Source organism: Ovis canadensis, chromosome 14, assembly GCF_042477335.2.
Source record: "Ovis canadensis isolate MfBH-ARS-UI-01 breed Bighorn chromosome 14, ARS-UI_OviCan_v2, whole genome shotgun sequence".
NCBI lineage: Eukaryota > Metazoa > Chordata > Mammalia > Artiodactyla > Bovidae > Ovis > Ovis canadensis.
In genome coordinates this window covers 73725078-73745157 of record NC_091258.1, presented here as the reverse complement: position 1 = coordinate 73745157, position 20080 = coordinate 73725078, and the positions used below count along the sequence as shown (strand labels likewise).

Sequence of the window (20080 nt, the reverse complement as noted above, 5' to 3'; positions counted from 1 at the left end):
GATGCCTTTCAACTAAAATTGTTGAAACTAAACAAACTCACTTGCTCAGGGCCTTTTTCACAAAAGTATCTACAGTCATCCCCAATTATGAAAAAGTGAAAAAGGGGGAACTGTCAGGGGACATTCAACTTTAAAGGACCCAACATGATATTTTCTTCTTTTGTTTGCCGATTCTCAAGGACTCTATTTTTTATCAGGTCTGGAAAACAGGAACGAGCAGAACTGCACACAGCTCTCAGGACTGAGGTCATGAGAGAGCATTTGCTTGGATTCCCTTCAGTGACTCCCTTCAGTGACCTTTCACTTGAGGGTAATCTATTCAGTTATGACCCTCTTACTCAGGATATGGAATGCTTTCTGGCCCTTTCAAGATTGTTATTTGCTTCGCTTTGTTTTTCCTCAATGTTTTTACTGCCTAAAGCTACCTTATAGAAAGATATATAACTATGCGTTTTTGCAAATAAAGCACCCTTATTTCACTCAAGACTTGGGTCCCCTGCTTCCTTCTTCTCGTCGACTCCATTCCTCAGATCCTGGTCTACAAAGACCATGACAGCTCTGTCTTCAATTTCCACAAATAAGAGTAACTCTTCTTTAATCATACATACAACAGTTATTTCTATTCAATGGAGAATATGGCCCTATTCCTATGCATTGTTCCTAGCACACCATCAGTCCCTGGTAACTGTCCCTCTCCTACGAAAAGCCTAGTCCTTTTAACATCTTGTCTACTCTGTTCAAGGTCAGTTCCTAGAACATTATGTTTTATAACAGGCTGGACTATGTACAGAAGGGCTTCCTGATCCTACTGACAATGATGAGTCATGTCTTATTACAATATTTTCTCCCCTCCCTGTTGCTAATTCACACAAACTATTGAATTTTGTAATTCAGGCTGTGTGTTTTTCCAGGAAACATGGATGTGAATGAATTGTATCTAATGAAGTCGGTCCCTTCATCTCATTGAATCCTTCCCAGAGACCATCGTGAAACGCATGTAACAAATGCATTTAATCAATGTATTACCAAAGCCAAACTCTTAGAGTTCACCACACAACATGCCAATAAACTGAGAGACTACTTGTTGGGCAAGGAATAGTGACTTTATTCAGAAAGCCAGGAGACCAAAAAGATGGCGGACTACTGTCCGAAAGAATCATATTTGCTGAGGCAGAATTCGGGTTTCTTTTACACGAAAAGATCTCTATAGCTTCTCTTCAAATATGGACTTACTACAGTTGCTGAGCACCTGAACTAAAGTCATCAGAGAATGCATAGAGTGAAAAAGGTAAAGGATTTGCCACAACCACTGAGTCTGGGAAGTATGGCTCCACTATATTCCTATCTTGTGACTTTGGGGTAAGATGCTTGCCACAAACATTACATAGCTGCGTGTTTTCTCCAGGATAAATACTCTGATACTAGCGGTGAGATGTGAGGATAGGTCTTTTTTTTTTTTTTTTAATTTGTGAAATTGGTGAGGAATCTTTCTAGAATGAATTCATGTTCTAAAGACCTGACTAATAAATACATTTATATCTCCCTTCTATCCAGTATGAATTTTCTCATGAAGCCTAAGATGTTGCCACACTCATGATATTTGTATGGTTTTTCAGTAAGATGAATTCTCTGAGCAACTGTAGACTGAATTTTGAACTTTGAAATTTGAAGACTTCTACCATACACCACATTCACATGAGTTTCTTTCATGTATGGATTTTCTGATGTTTAGTGAGTGCTGAGACCTGAATAAAGGATTTTCCACACTCGAAACATTTGAAAGGTTTCTCTATATGTATTCTCCAATGTTTTTTAAGGTGTGAATTTTGACTGAAAAACTTGCCACACTCATTACACCTGAAAGGTCTCTCTCCATTATGAATTCTCCAGTGAAGTTGAAGATGTGGTTTTTGACCAAAGACTTTTCCACACTCATCACATTTGTAAGGTTTCTCTCCAGTATGAACTGTCTGATGACTTAAAAGGGTTGACTTTAGACGAAAGGCCTCGCCACACTCATCACATCTGTAACGTTTCTCTCCAGTATGAACTGTCTGATGACTTAAAAAGGTTGACCTTAGACGAAAGGCCTTGCCACAATCATCACATTTGTAACGTTTCTCTCCAGTATGAACTGTCTGATGACTTAAAAGGGTTGACTTTAGATGAAAGGCCTTGCCACACTCATCACATTTGTAAGGCTTCTCTCCAGTATGAACTCTCCGATGCCTTAAAAGGGTGGACTTTAGACGAAAGGCCTTGCCACACTCATCACATTTGTAAGGTTTCTCTCCAGTATGAACTGTCTGATGACTTAAAAGGGTTGACTTTAGACGAAAGGCCTTGCCACAATCATCACATTTGTAACGTTTCTCTCCAATATGAACTGTCTGATGACTTAAAAGGGTTGACTTTAGACGAAAGGCCTTGACACAATCATCACATTTGTAACGTTTCTCTCCAGTATGAACTGTCTGATGCCTTAAAAAGATTGACTTTAGATGAAAGGCCTTGCCACACTCATCACATTTGTAAGGTTTCTCTCCAGTATGAACTGTCTGATGACTTAAAAGAGTTGACTTTAGACGAAAGGCCTCACCACACTCATCACATTTGTAACGTTTCTCTCCAGTATGAACTGTCTGATGACTTATAAGGGTTGACTTTAGACGAAAGGCCTTGCCACACTCATCACATTTGTAACGTTTCTCTCCAGTATGAACTGTCTGATGCCTTAAAAGGGTTGACTTTAGACGAAAGACCTTGCCACACTCATCACATTTGTAAGGTTTCTCTCCAGTATGAACTGTCTGATGACTTAAAAGGGTTGACTTTTCACGAAAGGCCTTGCCACACTGAAGACATCTGTAAGGTTTCTCTCCAGTATGAACTGTCTGATGACTTAAAAGGGTTGACTTTAGACGAAAGGCCTGGCCACACTCATCACAATTGTAAGGTTTCTCTCCAGTATGAACTGTCTGATGACTTAAAAGGGTTGACTTTAGACGAAAGGCCTGGCCACACTCATCACATTTGTAAGGTTTCTCTCCAGTATGAACTGTCTGATGACTTAAAAGGGTTGACTTTAGACGAAAGGCCTGGCCACACTCATCACATTTGTAAGGTTTCTCTCCAGTATGAACTGTCTGATGACTTAAAAGTGTTGACTTTAAACGAAAGGCCTTGCCACACTCATCACATTTGTAAGGTTTCTCTCCAGTATGAACTGTCTGATGACTTAAAAGGGTTGACTTTAAACGAAAGGCCTTGCCACACTCATCACATTTGTAACGTTTCTCTCCAGTATGAACTGTCTGATGACTTAAAAGGGTTGACTTTAGACCAAAGACCTTGCCACACTCATCACATCTGTAATGTTTCTCTCCAGTATGAACTGCCTGATGACTTAAAAGGGTTGACTTTAGACCAAAGACCTTGCCACACTCATCACATTTGTAAGGTTTCTCTCCAGTATGAACTGTCTGATGACTTAAAACGGTTGACTTTTCACGAAAGGCCTTCCCACACTCATCACATTTGTAAGGTTTCTCTCCAGTATGAACTGTCTGATGACGAGCAAGCTTTGAATTTCGGTCGAAGACTTTGTCACATATATCACATTTAAATAATTTCTTTCCTGTATGAATTTTCTTATGTCTCCTGAGGTATGAGCTGTCAGTGAAGGCCTTGCCACACTCATCACAAGGTTTCTCTCCAGTATGAACTGTCTGATGACTTAAAAGTGTTGACTTTAAACGAAAGGCCTTGCCACACTCATCACATTTGTAAGGTTTCTCTCCAGTATGAACTGTCTGATGCCTTAAAAGGGTTGACTTTAGACGAAAGGCCTTGCCACAATCATCACATTTGTAAGGTTTCTCTCCAGTATGAACCATCTGATGACTTAAAAAGGCTGAATTTTGGCTGAAGACTTTGTCACATATACCACATTTAAGTAATTTCTTTCCTATATGACTTTTCTTATGTCTCCTGAGGTGTGAGCTGTGAGCAAAGGCCTTGCCACACTCATCACATTTGTAAGGCTTCTCTCCAGTATGAACTGTCTGATGCCTTAAAAGGCTTGACTTTATACAAAAGGCCTTGCCACACTCATCACATTTGTAAGGTTTCTCTCCAGTATGAACTGTCTGATGTCTTAAAAGGCTTGACTTTACACAAAATGCCTTGCCACACTCATCACATTTGAAAGGTTTCTCTCCAGTATGAACTGTCTGATGACTTAAAAGGGTTAACTTTACACGAAAGGCCATTCCACACTCATCACATTTGTAAGGTATCTCTCCAGTATGAAATGTCTGATGTCTTAAAAAGGTTGACTTTACATGAAAGGCCATGCCACATTCATCACATTTGTAAGGTTTCTCTCCAGTATGAATTGTCTGATGACTTAAAAGGCTTGACTTTACACAAAAGGCCTTGCCACACTCATCGCATTTGTAAGGTTTCTCTCCAGTATGAACTGTCTGATGACTTAAAAGGCTTGACTTTACACAAAAGGCCTTGCCACACTCATCACATTTGTAAGGTTTCTCTCCAGTATGAACTATCCAATGACTTAAAAGACTTGACTCTACATGAAAGGCCTTGTCACACTCATCACATTTGAAATGTTTTTCCCTGTGTGCTTTGAGTTCTTGTGTTGTTACTGAAGGATTCATAAAGTCATTCCCAGATATATTAGAAACACTGGTTTGGACACAAGGAGGAATTCTTTGAAGCGGTGAAAATGAGAAACTGTTGTTGACAGAACTCTTAACTTCATTATATTCAGAAATTATTCCACCAGTTTGAAACATCTGCACTTTATCCTGAAAGTTAAATCCAAACCTGTTTGCAAAGGGCTTAATGCCTGCATCCTTTCTATCATGCGAATCTCTTCCATCAGGCACATTTCCATTAAGGCTTACAGGTGTCCCTTTGTAATTTCTTTTGTCATCTCTCCCCTGACACTCAAAGTCACACATATTTTCCTGACTTTCCCAAAGATGAAAATGTTTGATTTCACAGCTTTCAGGGTTTCCCAGCATCAATGTTTGGAATGTTTCTAGTTTATCACTGTTTGCTTTGGGTTGTAAATGCTTGATCACATGTGTAGGTGAGATATCTACAAGATAAAAACAATCATAGGTATCCTGCTCACAATAATTCAAAATAAATGATTCATGTTGAATATGTATTACACGAAAAGTAATAGTTACATCAAGTTATGAAACACCACAATGATCACCTTAAGTGTTTAGAAACACTGTTGCTGCTGCTGCTACGTCGCTTCAGTCGTGTCTGACTCTGTGCGACCCCATAGACGGCAGCCCACCAGGCTCCCCCATCCCTGGGATTCTCCAGGCAAGAACACTGGAGTGGGTTGCCATTTCCTTCTCCAATGCATGAAAAGGAATATAATTCTTAACTTAAGAAAGCATAACATAAATTCACCATTACAGTAGCCTAGTTTTAAAAACCATATGCCAAACACACTCACATTGGACAATCTTATGCCAACTCTCAAAAAGAGTGTTTTTCTACCAGGACCCTTAGGAACGTATTGCTGGGAGCGAGCACGAGGAGTCCCACCTGTGGCAAAGGTCATGAGGTTAAGGGGTCCGACAGGTAAATGCGAGTCCGGCCTTAAGGGAGCCTTGCTGGATTTTCTATAGCATCTGTCCCCAAAACCAGAGTCTGCCTGCCATAATGCATTATGGTTTTCGCTTACGCTTCTGACATTAACAGGGGCTGTCCCCCACCACCTTCCCCTAAAAGGAATTAACATAGAGCTCCAGTCAATAAGTCTCCTGGGCGTAAAAAGAATGTCTCGGCTTAAACCCCTCTGATAGCTTTCTAACTTACCTGACCCATCTGTCCCCACTTTTACAACTATGCATGTGATTGTTTACAGCCCCATAACCGCGAGAGGCATGAAGCTTAAAACATCTTAAAGATACAGAGCCTTTTTTAAAGAGCTAAGAATTATATCAGTGTAGGTTTTCATTGTTGAGTTAATGACCACTGCCAGACCTCCATATCCTTTATCTTTTAGGCACCTGGAGGATATTAATCAATGTAATTGGGATGTAGAAAAAAGAATATAGTAGTTTTGATGTTAGCAATACTAGACTTTAGAGTTAATGAATTTTCTCTTTGTTATAAATCACTGTACTCCTCTTTCCTTGTTATAAATTGTTGTGTCCTTGCTATGTAAGAATGTAACCTTAATTAGTGCTTTCTGAGAGTGACACCAGACTTTAGTAAGAACAACACTTTTAGGGAAAATAAGTTTTCTGGTTGACGGACCCTTATCAGAAAAGGGCCATGAAATGCTAATAGGCCTCTTGGCCAGAAGGTGATGTAAATCACCTAAGACCTGTGTATACAGCTAAGTATGCAGAGAGAAAGCCTGGTGTCGATAAGGGTCAGGGCTGCTGACCCTGCATGACTTTGTATTATCCATTGATATCTATGTACAACTAAAAGCATAAAAGCTTTTCCTGGGAAATAAAGGATGGACCAGTTTCTCAGACCAGTTCCTGGAAAGACTGGCTTCCTCCATGTCTTCTTTTCTTTCTTACTCTATTTTCTGGCTGATTCCCGTCTGGAGCATAGAGGCTCATCGTGTCTACTTATTTGCCTGGGCTTCTAAGACCCACATGAGAGCAAGCCCAAGGCAGGGCACCCTCCGCTATTCAGGCGGGCACCTGTGGCCTTACACAGACGGTGAAAGTCTCTTGTCTGAGGCTTTATTGTCTTTCTATGTAAACCAAGGAATACAGCCTCTTTCTCTCCTCTCTTCTCTTAACTGCAAACTCTTTCCTTCTCTCTCTCTAAATCTATATATCTCTCTTTCCACGCTGTCCCCACTTCGAACTACCCTGGATCAATTGGGGCTGGTCCCCGGCAACATATCTATCAACAGTTGTCTCAAATTGAAAAGAAAAATATTACAGTATCGTTGTATTCTGCAAACTTACTGTACATAAATACATTCTAAATAATACATTATATATTGTAACAGTAAATAATCCAAAACCAAGCTTACCCAATTAATAATTAACTTTTCATGATTGGTTGTTTACAATTGAAAACAAATGAGAAAATGAAGACTATGACTAAAACAATTTTTTGGAAACAACATAGTTTTTTAAATCTGCTACAGAACTACATACCCAAAAAGAAAGGGCATTTTACAATGTTAACAAGTAGTATGTGTCAACTGTATTGCAAGAATACATGCTAAAAGACCATCATCTGTAAATGACACATAAATTAAGACGTAAAATATTCACCGGTTTTCTAACAGCCAATAAACAATGCAATCTCCACCTATGTTGTTGTTGTTCAGTCACTCAGTCGTGTTTGCCTCTTTGCGACACTGTGGACTGTAGTGCACCGGACTCCTCAGTCCATGGGATTTCCCAGGCAAGAATAGTGGGTGGGTTGCCATTTCCTTCTCCATGGGATCTTCCTGACTCAGGAATCAGGAAGCATCTTCTGCATTAGCAGGTGAATTCTTTACCACTGAGCCACCAAGGAAGGCTAATCTCTAGCCATGCACTATTCTTAATTACCTAGTTTAATGGAACCAAAATATAACAAACAAAAAGCGAGTGCTTTGTGCATTTATTGACCAGGGTCAGACACAATATTGCTGAAAAATGTTGCAAGTGAAACGCATACAAGATATAATGTAGTTGAGGTCTGACAGAAAACAAAATTTGGTAAAGCCATTATCTTTCAATTAAAAAATAAATAAAATTTTAAGAAGATATAACGTAGAGCTAGAAGAAATAATTTCACAATTTGTATGGAAATACAAAAAACCTCGAATAGCCAAAGTAATCCTGAGAAAGAAGAATGGAAGTGGAGGAATCAACCTGCCTGACTTCAGCCTCTACTAAAAGGACACAGTCATGAAGACAGTATGGCACTGGCACAAAGACAGAAATATAGATCAATGGAACAAAATAGAAAGCCCAGAGATAAATCCATACATCTATGGACACCTTATCTTTGACAAAAGGGGCAAGAATATACAATGGATTAAAGACAATCTCTTTAACAAGTGGTGCTGGGAAAACTGGTCACCACTTGTAAAAGAAAGAAACTAGATCACTTTCTAACACCATACACAAAAATAAACTCAAAACGGATTAAAGATCTAAACAGAAGACCAGAAACTATAAAACTCCTAGAGGAGAACATAGGCAAAACACTCTCCGACATACATCACAGCAGGATCCTCTATGACCCACCTCCCAGAATATTGGAAATAATAGCAAAAATAAACAAATGGGACCTAATTAAACTTAAAAGCTTCTGCACAACAAAGGAAACTATAAGCAAGGTGAAAAGACAGCCTTCAGAATGGGAGAAAATAATAGCAAAAGAAGCAACTGAAAAACAACCAATCTCAAAAATATACAAGCAATTCCTGCAGCTTAATTCCAGAAAAATAAACGACCCAATCAAAAAATGGGCCAAAGAAATAAATAGACATTTCTCCAAAGAGGACATACAGATGGCTAACAAACACATGAAAAGATGCTCAACATCACTCATTATCAGAGAAATGCAAATCAAAACCACAATGAGGTACCATTTCACGTCAGTCGGAATGGCTGTGATCCAAAAGTCTACAAGCAATAAATGCTGGAGAGGGTGTGGAGAAAAGGGAACCCACTTACACTACAGGTGGGATACAAACTACTACAGCAACTATGGAAAACAGTGTGGAGATTGCTTAAAAAACTGGAAATAGAACTGCCTTATGACCCAGCAATCCCACTGCTGGGCATACACACTGAGGAAACCAGAATTGAAAGAGACACGTGTACCCCAATGTTCATCGCAGCACTGTTTATAATAGCCAGGATATGGAAGCAACCTAGATGTCTATCAGCAGATGAATAGATAAGAAGGCTGTGGTACATATACACAATGGAGTATTACTCAGCCATTAAAGGGAATTCATTTGAATCAGTTCTAATGAGGTGGATGAAACTGAAGCCTATTACACAGAGTGAAGTAAGCCAGAAAGGAAAATACCAATACAATATACTAACGCATATATATGGAATTTAGAAAGACGGTAACGATAACCCTGTATGCAAGACAGCAAAAGAGACACAGATGTAAAGAACATGCTTTTGGACTCTGTGGGAGAGGGAAAGGGTGGGATGATTTGGGAGAATGGCATTGAAACATGTATAATATCATATATGAAACGAATCACCAGTCCAGGTTCGATGCATGATACTGGATGCTTGGGGCTGGTGCACTGGGATGACCCAGAGGGAAGGTACGGGGAGGGAGGAGGGAGCGGGGTCCAGGATGGGGAACATGTGTATACCTGTGGTGGACTCATGTTGATGTATGGCAAAACCAATACAATATTGTAAAGTAATTAACCTCCAATGAAAATAAATAAATTTATATTAAAAAAAGATATAACATAAAGTCATATCATAAAGAACATGACAGAATGTAGATACTACCTTTTTTAGACAAATAAATTTTGAGTATTTACTATAAAACATGTACTACTGACAGCACTAATTTGCTTTAAAAGGCTTGAGGTAAACTAACAAGCTTTCCTCTAATCAGAGTAGGAGACACACCCAGTTGGCCCACAAAGTGGTAAGAAAACCAGGATATGAATCTGAACCTACTGGGACGACTGAAAAAACTTATTTGTAAACATGACCACTCACCAAATGAATAGACTAGAAAATATTAAAAAATAAATACAAGGAACTTAGAAAATATCAAAGAAGATACAAGACAGAAGTAATCTGTTTAACTATTATTCAACCACCCCATCTCAAAATGGGTTGTGAGTCATCATGGATGCACAGAGTGATTTAGGTCATGTCCTGAGAAACATGTTCAATAAATGATCAGACATTATCTTTACAGTGAGAGTATGTAGAAGGTGGAGGGATGTGATAGGTAAGAACAATGTTTCCATCCATATCAAGGTACTATGTGAGGACTGGTCAGGACTAAGAAAGGGCCTGCGTGGAGCATAGGGTACACAGGTTTATGTCAGATATCAGCTTGTGACCGCATGTCTTTGTGAAAATAACGGAGAGCGTAAACTAATATACTGACCTTAAAAGAAAAGAACTGGTTCAGCAAGTTTATGGGCATTATACTATGGGTATGGGACAGAAACAAGAGAGTTTAAAAGTGTGATATATGGAGAAAGCAGGATAATACCTGTTATACTATTTACAATGTAATGTATCCAACTCTGATTTTGTAACTTACAATGGAATGCTTATATTTAAGAAAAACATACTCAATATTCCAGGATATTGTATAAGAATCTTATTAGCAGAAATCAGAAGGAAAATCCAGGAAAAGGCTATCTAAACCTGGGTTCCTCTGCCAAGTATGATTAACCTCTCTATTGGACATTTACTTCGTTTCTTCTTCCACACATGGTCATCTCAAGATTGAGGAGTATCAAAGAAAAGGAGGGATTGACACTCACTCTGGAAGACCTTCCCAGTTACAAAAGCCTTTCTGAGGCATCCAACTCTTTTTTGTAGAAAAAGGCTTTATTCTCCTAGACCTTCCCTGAGTTCAAAAGAGCAGATTCAAACAGTTACTAACACATTAAAGGACATGAAAGGATCATACCATGATCAAGTGGGATTTATTGCAGGGATGCAAGATTTCTCAATATCCACAAGTTAATCACTATGATACATCACAGTAACAGTTGAAGACTAAAAGCCGTATGATCATCAATAGAAGCAGAAAAGGTTCTGACAAAATTCAAGTGCCATTTATGATAAAAACCCTTCAGAAAGTCAGCACAGATGGACCCTACCTCAACATAATTAAGACTGTATATGTCAAACACACAGCTAACATCATACTCAACAGGAAAAAACTGAAAGCACTCCTCTTAACAACATGGATAAGACAAGAATGTTCACTATTGCCACTTTATTGAACATATTTTTGGAAGTCCTAGCTACAACAATCAGAAAAGAAAAAGAAATGAAAGGAATTCAAGGTAAAAAAAATAAAGAAGAAGTAAAACTGTCACTATGATGCTACACACAGAAAATCCCGAAGATGCCACCAGATGACTACTAGACCTCATCAATGAACAGAGTAAACTTGCTGGATACAAAATATATAGAAAGCTGCTGCATTTCTATACACTAATAATGATATATCAGAAAGTGAAATTAATGAAACAATCCCATTCACCATCTCAGAGAAAACAACACAATTTTAAGGAATAAACCTTTCTAAAAAGTCAAAAGAAGTGTACTCATGAAACTAGAAGATGCTGATGACTGATACCAAAGATGACACAAACAGATGGCACAAACATATACCATATTCTTGGACTGAAAGAAGTAACACTGTCAAAATGACCATACTATCCAAGGCAATCTACATACTCAATGCAACCCTTTTCAAATTAACAATGACATATTTCATAAACAAAGAAAAAATTAATTTGTACCAAAATACAAAAGACTCTGATATCTAAAATGATCTTGAGAAAGAAGTACAGAGCTGGAGGAATCATGTTCCCTGAGTTCAGACTATACTACAAACTGACAGTCAACAAAGTAAAAGTAAAGTTGCTCAGCTGTGTCCAACTCTTTGTGACCCCATCGACTGTAGACTATCAGGTTCCTCTGTCCATGGGATTTTCCAGGCAAGAATACTGAAAAGGGTTGCCATTTCCTTCTCCAGCAGATCTTCCTGACCCAGGGACTGAACCTGGGTCTCCTGCATGTAGGCAGATGGCTTTACTGTCCGAGCCACCAGGGAAGTGGTATGATGATGGTACAAAACAGAAACACACATCAGTAGAACAGGACAGAAAACCCAGAAATAAACCAATTCACTTAGAGTCAATTATTCTATAACAAAGGAGGAAAGAATACAGAATGAAGAAGTCTCTTTAATAAGTGATGCTGGGATAAATGGATAGTTACATGAAAAAGAATGAAATTCCAACATTCTCTAACACCACATACAAAAATAAACTCAAAATGTGTTAAACATCTAAATGCAAGACCAGATACTATAAAATTCATAGTGGAAAACAAATGCAAAACACTGACTAAATGTCAGCAAAATTTTTTTGAATCTATCTCTTAGAGTCATGGTAATAAAAGCAAAATCAAACAAATGAGACCTAATTAAATTTAAAAACTTTTTGCAAAGCAAAGGAAACCAAAAAAAGAACAAAAATTCAACTTGTGGACTATGAGACTATATATGCAAATGATGCTACCTCTGAAGGATTTATTTCCAAAATATAGAAACAGTTCATACAGCGTAATATCAAAACAAACAAACAACCCAATCAAAAACTGGGCAGAAGATCAAAACAGACACTTCTCCACAGCAGACAAAAAGATGGCCAACAGTCACCTGAAAAGATGCTTGACGTCTCTACTTAGGAGAGAAATGCAAATCAAAACCACAAAAATGTATCACCTCACACTGGTCAGAATGACCACCATCAGAAAGTCTACAACAATAAATGCTTGAGAGGGTGTGGAGAAAAGAGAACCCTCCTACACTTTTGGAAGGAACATAAATTGGTACTGCCACTTTGGAGAATAGCATGGAGGTTCCATAAAGAACTAAAAATACAGCTATCACATGAACCAGCAATTCCAATCCTGGGCATATATCCAGAAAGGATGAAAACTAATTCAAAATGATACACGCACCCCAATGTTTTTAGCAGCACTATTTATACCAGCCAAAACACGGCAGCAACCTAAATGTTCACTGACAGACAAAGGGATAAAGTATATGTGGTACATATATACAAGGGAATATTGTGAAGCGAAAGTAGCTCAGCCATGTCCAACTCTTTAAGACCCCATGACCTGCAGCTGCCAGACTCCTGTCCATACAATTCTCCAGGCAAGATCAATGGAGTGGGTTGCCACCTCCACAGCATAAAACACAATGAAGTAATGTTTTTTGCAGCAATATAGACAGACTTAGGGATTAGTCTAAGTGAAATCAGACAGAGAAAGACAAATATCATAGGATATTATATGTTGAACTGAAATAAATGTTACAAATGAACTTATTCACAAAATAAACTCACCACAATAAAAAACAAACTTATGGTTACCAAAGGGGATAGTACAGGATGGTGATGGGGGCAGGAAAGGGAGAGATAAATTAGGAGTCTGAATATTTACAAACTAATGTATATACAAAATAGATAAACAACAAGAACCTACGATAAGCTCAGGGAACTATATTGAATATCTTGTAAACTGCTGTATATCTGAAACACAAAATTATAAATTAACTATACTTAAAAACTGGAGAAGGAAATGGCAACCCACTCCAGTATTCTTGCCTGGAGAATCCCAAGGACAGAGGAGCCTGGCGGGCTGCTGTCTACGGGGTTGCACAGAGTCGGACCCAGCTGAAGCAACTTGGCATGCATGCTTTGGAGAAGGAAATGGCAACCTACGCCAGTGTTTTTGCCTGGAGAATCCCAGGGAGAGAGGAGCCTGGTGGGCTGCCATCTGTGGGGTCGCACAGAGTCAGACACGACTGACGCGACTTAGCAGCAGAGGCAGCAGCATACCTAAAAAGAATGGTTAAAACAAAAACAAAAACACCTCTTGTGGAGTTGTTCAAAAGATGTTTCATAAGGGTGTAAAAACTACTAAATGGGGGAAGCAGTCTATGAAATAAGACATGTTGACAAAACTGAATACCCACCAGCAAAAGAATTTACTTGGAACATTATCTTACACTACTGACAAAAATGAACTCAAAATGGTTCAAAGACCTAAACCTAAGTCCCAAATGTATAAAACTCCTAGAAGTAAACGTGCAGGAAATGTTTCTGGAAATTGGACCCACAAATGATTTACCAGATATAACACCAAAAGCACAGGCCACAAAATAAAATCAGATATTAGTAAATTGAACTATATAAAAATTATAAACTACTCTGCATTAAAGTGCAGTGAGTTTGAAAAGACAATCAACAATAGAAGAGAAAATATGTGGAAATCATACATCTGATAGTAAGTGAGTACAAAGAATATATAAAGAATTTTAAGAGGGACTGATCACCAGTTCCACCATAGGGACCATTCCCCAATCAAACATCCAGCGCGTTGCAAATACAAAACAGAAATACAAAGAGTAACACAGAAATTTGAACTCAGTGATAAAATTGAAAAATAACTACAATGCACAGAACAACAGTGCAGCCAATAGCCTCATAGATACGAGAATGTGAACCTGGACAAAGTTGTCCTGGGATAAATTCCCGTACCATTTACAGAGGCTAAAATATATGGTCCTTGATACACATCAACAACACTGTCATGGTGCTCTTGACAGAGTCTCCAAAGCCAGAAAATAACCTGGAAAGATGTATCAGGCTCTCGTGATACTTTCTTGCTCATAATCCTAGAACTGACCACTCTATGGAATAGCTTCAAGTGGTGACTTCAAGTGGTGACTTTGTACAGAGCAGGAAAATAACATTAGGAATACTGTCTCCATCACAGTTTTCTGTTACCTACTAAATCCACTCCACAGAGACTCACCAGAGGCTAACAATTAAACATAGGTAGATTATCACAGCAAGGAAACCAGATAAAATTTCAGACCCTCAGAAATATATTTCAAAGAAATTGAAGTGGTAAAATCATACAAAGTAAGGAGAATGGAACATCAGGAACAGTTGACATTCCCAGACTGGGTAGAGCAGCACAACAGTAAAACTAATACAACATGAAGGTCAGACATTACAGCATCTTGAGATGGGACCATGCACTCGACCTACAGATGGCAAGCTAAGAGCCTGCAAGACTCACATATGCTCCCCTCGTAGGATCTAGGATCAAAAAGACAATCTCTCTATCCACTCTTACATTCTCCTAAGGAACAACGACAGAGGATCCAATCCACCAACTTGTCCCACTCCTAAACAGAAAAAAAAGCCCTTTTGAGAACTCGTTTTTCTTTATATGTTGTAGTTTTGCCTACTTTTATATCACTCCCCACTGTCCAGAGCTTTTTCTCATGCTCCAATGAGGAGATAATATTCAGATCAGAAACAGAAACTCTGGGACTCCCCTGGTGATCCAGTGGTTAAGACTCTGCATTTCCAATGCAGAGGGGGCAGGTTTGATCCTTAGTCAGGGAACTAAGATCCCACATGTAGAATGGTGCAGCCAAAAAAAAGTAAACAAGTAAGCAAAAACAAACCAGTAGATATTCAGCATTATCAGAAGAAAGAAATCTAAAGTGCTGTGGATTTTTTAAACCCTGAGCCAAAAGTCAAAAGGTAGAAAATAGGAAATCGGGTTTTTTGGTATTTTTTTGTTAACATTTGCTAGTGAGCTTTGTAGATAATTAAGCTCTGGGACAACCTCAGATATGACATGAAACAGACACAGCATCTGAAGACGGTCAGTTTAACCTTGTGAAGCTGTGTCATGCCCCAGTCACCAGAACTCTCACATGAAAGACATCAGGGCCTCCCAAGGGGCACACAGGGAAAATGCAGATACCCAAGGGCAGCTCTGGAAGGAAGTCATCCTCACCCACAGACAGCAGGTTCCTGTAGGTCTCCAGCATCACGTCCCTGTACAAGGCCCTCTGAGCAGGGTCCAGGAATTCCCACTCCTCCTGAGTGAATTCGATGGCCACATCCTCAGAGGTCAGTCGTTCCTGAAAGGAAACCACATGTCACCAAAAGGGTTCTCATTTTCATGCAAAAGAGAAAGGGTAGTAAGGGGTACAGATTGACTTGGTTGAAGTATGTGTTCTAACAGATCCATGCAGGGGTATCTGGAGAAATTATGCATCTCTAACTTTAATTTCTTATGGTTTTTCATATGGCCTTATGAGATCCTCCAATTAATATGGATTTTTCACCACTGTTCAAAATCCATGAAATATATAAAAATAAAGCTCAACACTGTTTGGGCTATACAGAAGTGTCAGATATTATGTTCTACCCAATGAGTGCAATTCATTATCTAGATGAGGTACAGCATGAGTGGTGTCTTCAGGGATGACAAAGTCCATGGCACTTTTAATGGAAAGGTCAAAAGTTTCAGGTATGATGTAGATAACAGCAGCAAGGACCAAAAGTGTCTCAAGGCTTCCTGTTGCTCTAAATTACTGTAATATTACTCTAAACATTAAATAAGTACTTTACAGGCAAGAACCTGTCATCAATATAATAGCTCATTAAAGAACCATCTGTTCCCACCTTAGAGAAGAAAACCTGTGTCACAGACACTCTGAGAAACTTGACTCAGATCAAGAAGGTAAGAAACGTTACATGAAGCACCTGAACTCAGAAGCTTGGGCTCAGCAAATGAAGCTCAAGTATCTAACACGGAAGTAATACAGAGAACATTACAAGTCCTTTGACAGAGGGCTCCTAAGGAAAACTTGAAAGAGGTCCAAGGTGAGACTCCTCCCTGCCCCTCTGTCTTCTCTGCAGGGGGAGCAGCTCTCTGGCCTCGGGCCTTCATCCCTTGAAAATGGACACCTGCGTCAAATTCGTCTCCACCCTCTCCCTGATTGGGAGAACCTCCCTCCTGTTGAGTGATCACTGTCCACAGTGGTGGTGAAGGACTGGAGACACTGACCCATGAGAGCCACAGCAGCTTGGCAGCACCAGGTCCCCGGACCTTCTCATTTATTCTTAGCCACAGCTTCCAAATCAGTGCCATTTCAAGGGACTTTGACACAGCAGCCAAGTTCCCTGGAGCTGGAGCTGCCACAGCAGGGGTGGCTGGCTCTGGGGCTGGAAGTGGGACTGTGTTTGGGAGCTTCATCACTGTTATGCCAGGAACCCTTCTGTGAAACAGTAGCTCTTCTACGCCATGGGCTTGGCCCTCTCAAAGGCCATGGGGCTTTTTTGCCTGATGGTGGTCTAGCTCACCTTCTTCATGATATGAAGGAGCTGTTTCCACCTCCCATAGTTCTTTCTCCTGTGTCTGCCTTGTATGTTCCCTTTCCTATAACTCCCCAGGCAGCCTGGCCAAAGTGGTGGGCTCAGGGTTTGACAGAAGGAAAACAAATAAATATTGTATTAATATGAAAAAAAAAAAAAGTCCAAGGTGAACAATGTGAAATGGCATGAAAGGTCATTATAGACGTGGATACAGAAACACAACTGTTAGTAATTTACTACTTAAAACACTAGGAGGATTGTTTAGAAAATTTCAAGGCCATAGATTATAATGATAACATAATTTCAACTGAAAAAAAAAGGTGATATGTAGTTTTTAAATCATGATGTCTTCTATCTAAATCACAGACTTGCACATGCATGCATACTTATCTATAAAAAATTAACTGAAATGAGAGGATTCGTCTTTTGATAGATTTTTTGGACAATTTTATATCATCCTTTTATTCACATGTATTTCAGCATCCTTCAGATGATAAAAAGGTATCCTTTGTACTCAGCTGAGGTTATCAACAGGATTCTATACTAGGCTACCAAAATAAAACCAGTAAAAACATAAAATAAAAAAGAATACTTGAACTCAATTCATAATAACATTACCATATACAAAGATACAATTTTACCCATTTAAATTTACTTAGCAAGGCATTAACAGAAACCAAAGACTTTCTTTGCTTTTTTTCCCATTAATAAAACTGATTTCAAATTAGAAGAGTCATTAGATTTTGACAAAAAAGAATTGTCACAACAGCGAAGTAAAAAAACTTCTTAGAGAATTAAAAATCATGGCAAAAAATAATATGGAAAAAATACAGTCATTAAGCAAGACTATCTGAAGAAACACCATGATAGGAAGGAAACATTCAATACATTCCCTCTGAAATTACAGCGGCACGAAAGGAGCTGTCCAGGGTGCCTGTCTTTCACCACCATACAATGCACAGGAGCAGGGGCCACTAGAAGTAACAGGAGGAAAAACCCAGGGCAAGAGACACAGAGTTTGTCAGAGAGTTGAAACAGGTAGTACTCACAAACCTAAGGACATGGAAAGGTGAAAAGTGAAAGGATGGAAAAAGACAGTCCATCCTAAAGAGAGCAGGGGAGACTGTTATATCAGACAAAGTAAACTGAAGAAAAAAAAGTGCAATGAGATAAATATTGTATAATGATAAAACGGTCAATTTACCCAAAAGCTGTAACAAGTAAAAATATATATACATCTAACATTAGATATCTCAGAAAAATGAAGCAAATACTGAACAGGCATGTACAGATCACATGGCCCAAAAAAAGCAGAAGACACATGTATCTCAAGGACACAGAAACCATTCTCTATGAGAGACCGCATGTTAGGCCAAAATTAACCATTTTAAGAGACTGATACCATAAAGGTATCTTCCCTAACAATAATGAAATAAACATAAGAAAAAAAGAAACTTCCTCACATGTGGACATTAAACAACTCACTGTTACACCACAAATGGGTCTAAGAAAAAAATCACATAGAAATTTTAAAATACATGGATCAAAATGAAAAGACAACGTTATAAAATTTATAACACACAGAGACCACTGTACTAAAAGGAAAGTCTGAAAGGTTAAATGCTTACCATAAAAAAGAGAAAAGATCTTAAATCTGAAATCTATTTTTAGACCTTTAGGAAGCAGAAAAGGGAAAACAAACTAAACTCAGGTTTAGTAGAAGGAAACATGTAAGTAAGAAAGATTAAACCAGAGATACAATAGAAAGTAGGAAATATAAAAATCAACAAACCAAGAGTTGATGTTTTGAAAAAACTGTATAGGAAAACCCCCACCTAGACTAAGGACAAGAGAAAAAAGATCCAAATGACTAAAAACAGATATGAAACAGGAGTGATTACAACGGATGTCAAAGAAAGTTTCTAAAGATAAGGAAGTACTATGACCAATAATACCTATAAGTGACAGTATATAGGAGATACTGGCAAATTCTTAGAAACATACAAACTATTTTACTTATTAAGAAATAAAAAAATTGAGAAGTGTTGAAAGTGAAAGTGTGAGCCACTGAGTCGTGTCTGACTCTTTGTGACCTCATGGACTGTAGCCCACAAGGCTCCTCTGTCCATGGAATTTCTCCAGACATGAATACTGGACTAGAGAGCCACTCCTTTCTCCAGGGAAGCTTCCAACTCAGGGATAGAACCTGGGTCTCCTGCAATGCAGGCAGATTCCTTGAGCCATCAGGGAAACCAATTATAACTAGAGAGATTTAAAAAGTAGTCAGAAACCTCTAAGAAAAATACAGGACCAAATTCTACCAAACATTTACAAAAGAATTACCACTAATCTTGCTAATTCTATGAAGCAAGCATGATTCTAATAGTTTGCTGATTTCCCAAAGACACAAGAAAGGAAAACTAGAAACCAATACCCCTGATGAATACTGATGCACAATTAAAATACTTGCAAACCCACTTCAACACATATTAAAAAGATCTGGAGAAACAGACACAGAGAACAGATGGAGGGGGAGGGGAGGAAGGAGAAGGTGAGATGTATGGAGAGAGTAACATGGAAACTTACATTACCATATATAAAGTAGAGAGCCAATGCGAATTTGCTGACTGACTCAGGGAACTCAAACTGGGGCTCTCTAACAATCTACAGGGGTGGGATAGGGAAGAAGACGGGAGGGAGGGGACATATGTATACCTATGGCTGATTCAGGTTGATATTCGGCAGAAAACAACAACTTCTGTAAAGCAATTATCCTTCAATTAAAATAATTTAAATAAATAAATAAAAAGATCTGACACCATAACCAAGTGGATTTTATTCATGTAGGGCAAGAAGTCAACATACAAAAATCAATTAATATGACACACTACATTAACAGATTAAAGGGGAAAAAAAAACAGGATCATCTTGATGCAGAAAGAAACATTCAACAGACATTTGACATTTCAAGATGGAACACTCAACAAACTACAAAAAATAAATTATACCAACATCAACATAACAAATGCCATTATGAAAAGAGCACAGCAATGGGGAAAGAATGAAAGCTTTTCCTCAAGGACGCACACTCTGCACTACACTTCAACAAAGCACTGAAAC

At 38.7% G+C, this 20080-nt stretch overlaps 1 protein-coding gene and 1 pseudogene across 4 annotated transcripts in view; one reads left to right on the top strand and one right to left on the bottom strand.

Moving 5' to 3' along the window:
- Positions 1–1084: 1084 nt before the first annotated feature.
- Positions 1085–20080, bottom strand: part of LOC138419217 (zinc finger protein 665-like) — a 39341-nt gene continuing 20345 nt past the window's right edge. For all 4 annotated transcript variants that reach the window (XM_069551705.1, XM_069551702.1, XM_069551704.1 and 1 more), the window contains 2 exons: positions 15594–15720; positions 1085–5125 (listed from right to left, as the gene is read on the bottom strand). In XM_069551705.1, coding sequence (XP_069407806.1) covers positions 1707–5125; positions 15594–15720 — 3546 coding nt within the window. In that variant the 3' untranslated portion in view covers positions 1085–1706. The remainder of the gene's footprint in view (positions 5126–15593; positions 15721–20080) is intronic.
- Positions 16545–16943, top strand: LOC138418525 (ATP synthase F(0) complex subunit C2, mitochondrial pseudogene; annotated as a pseudogene).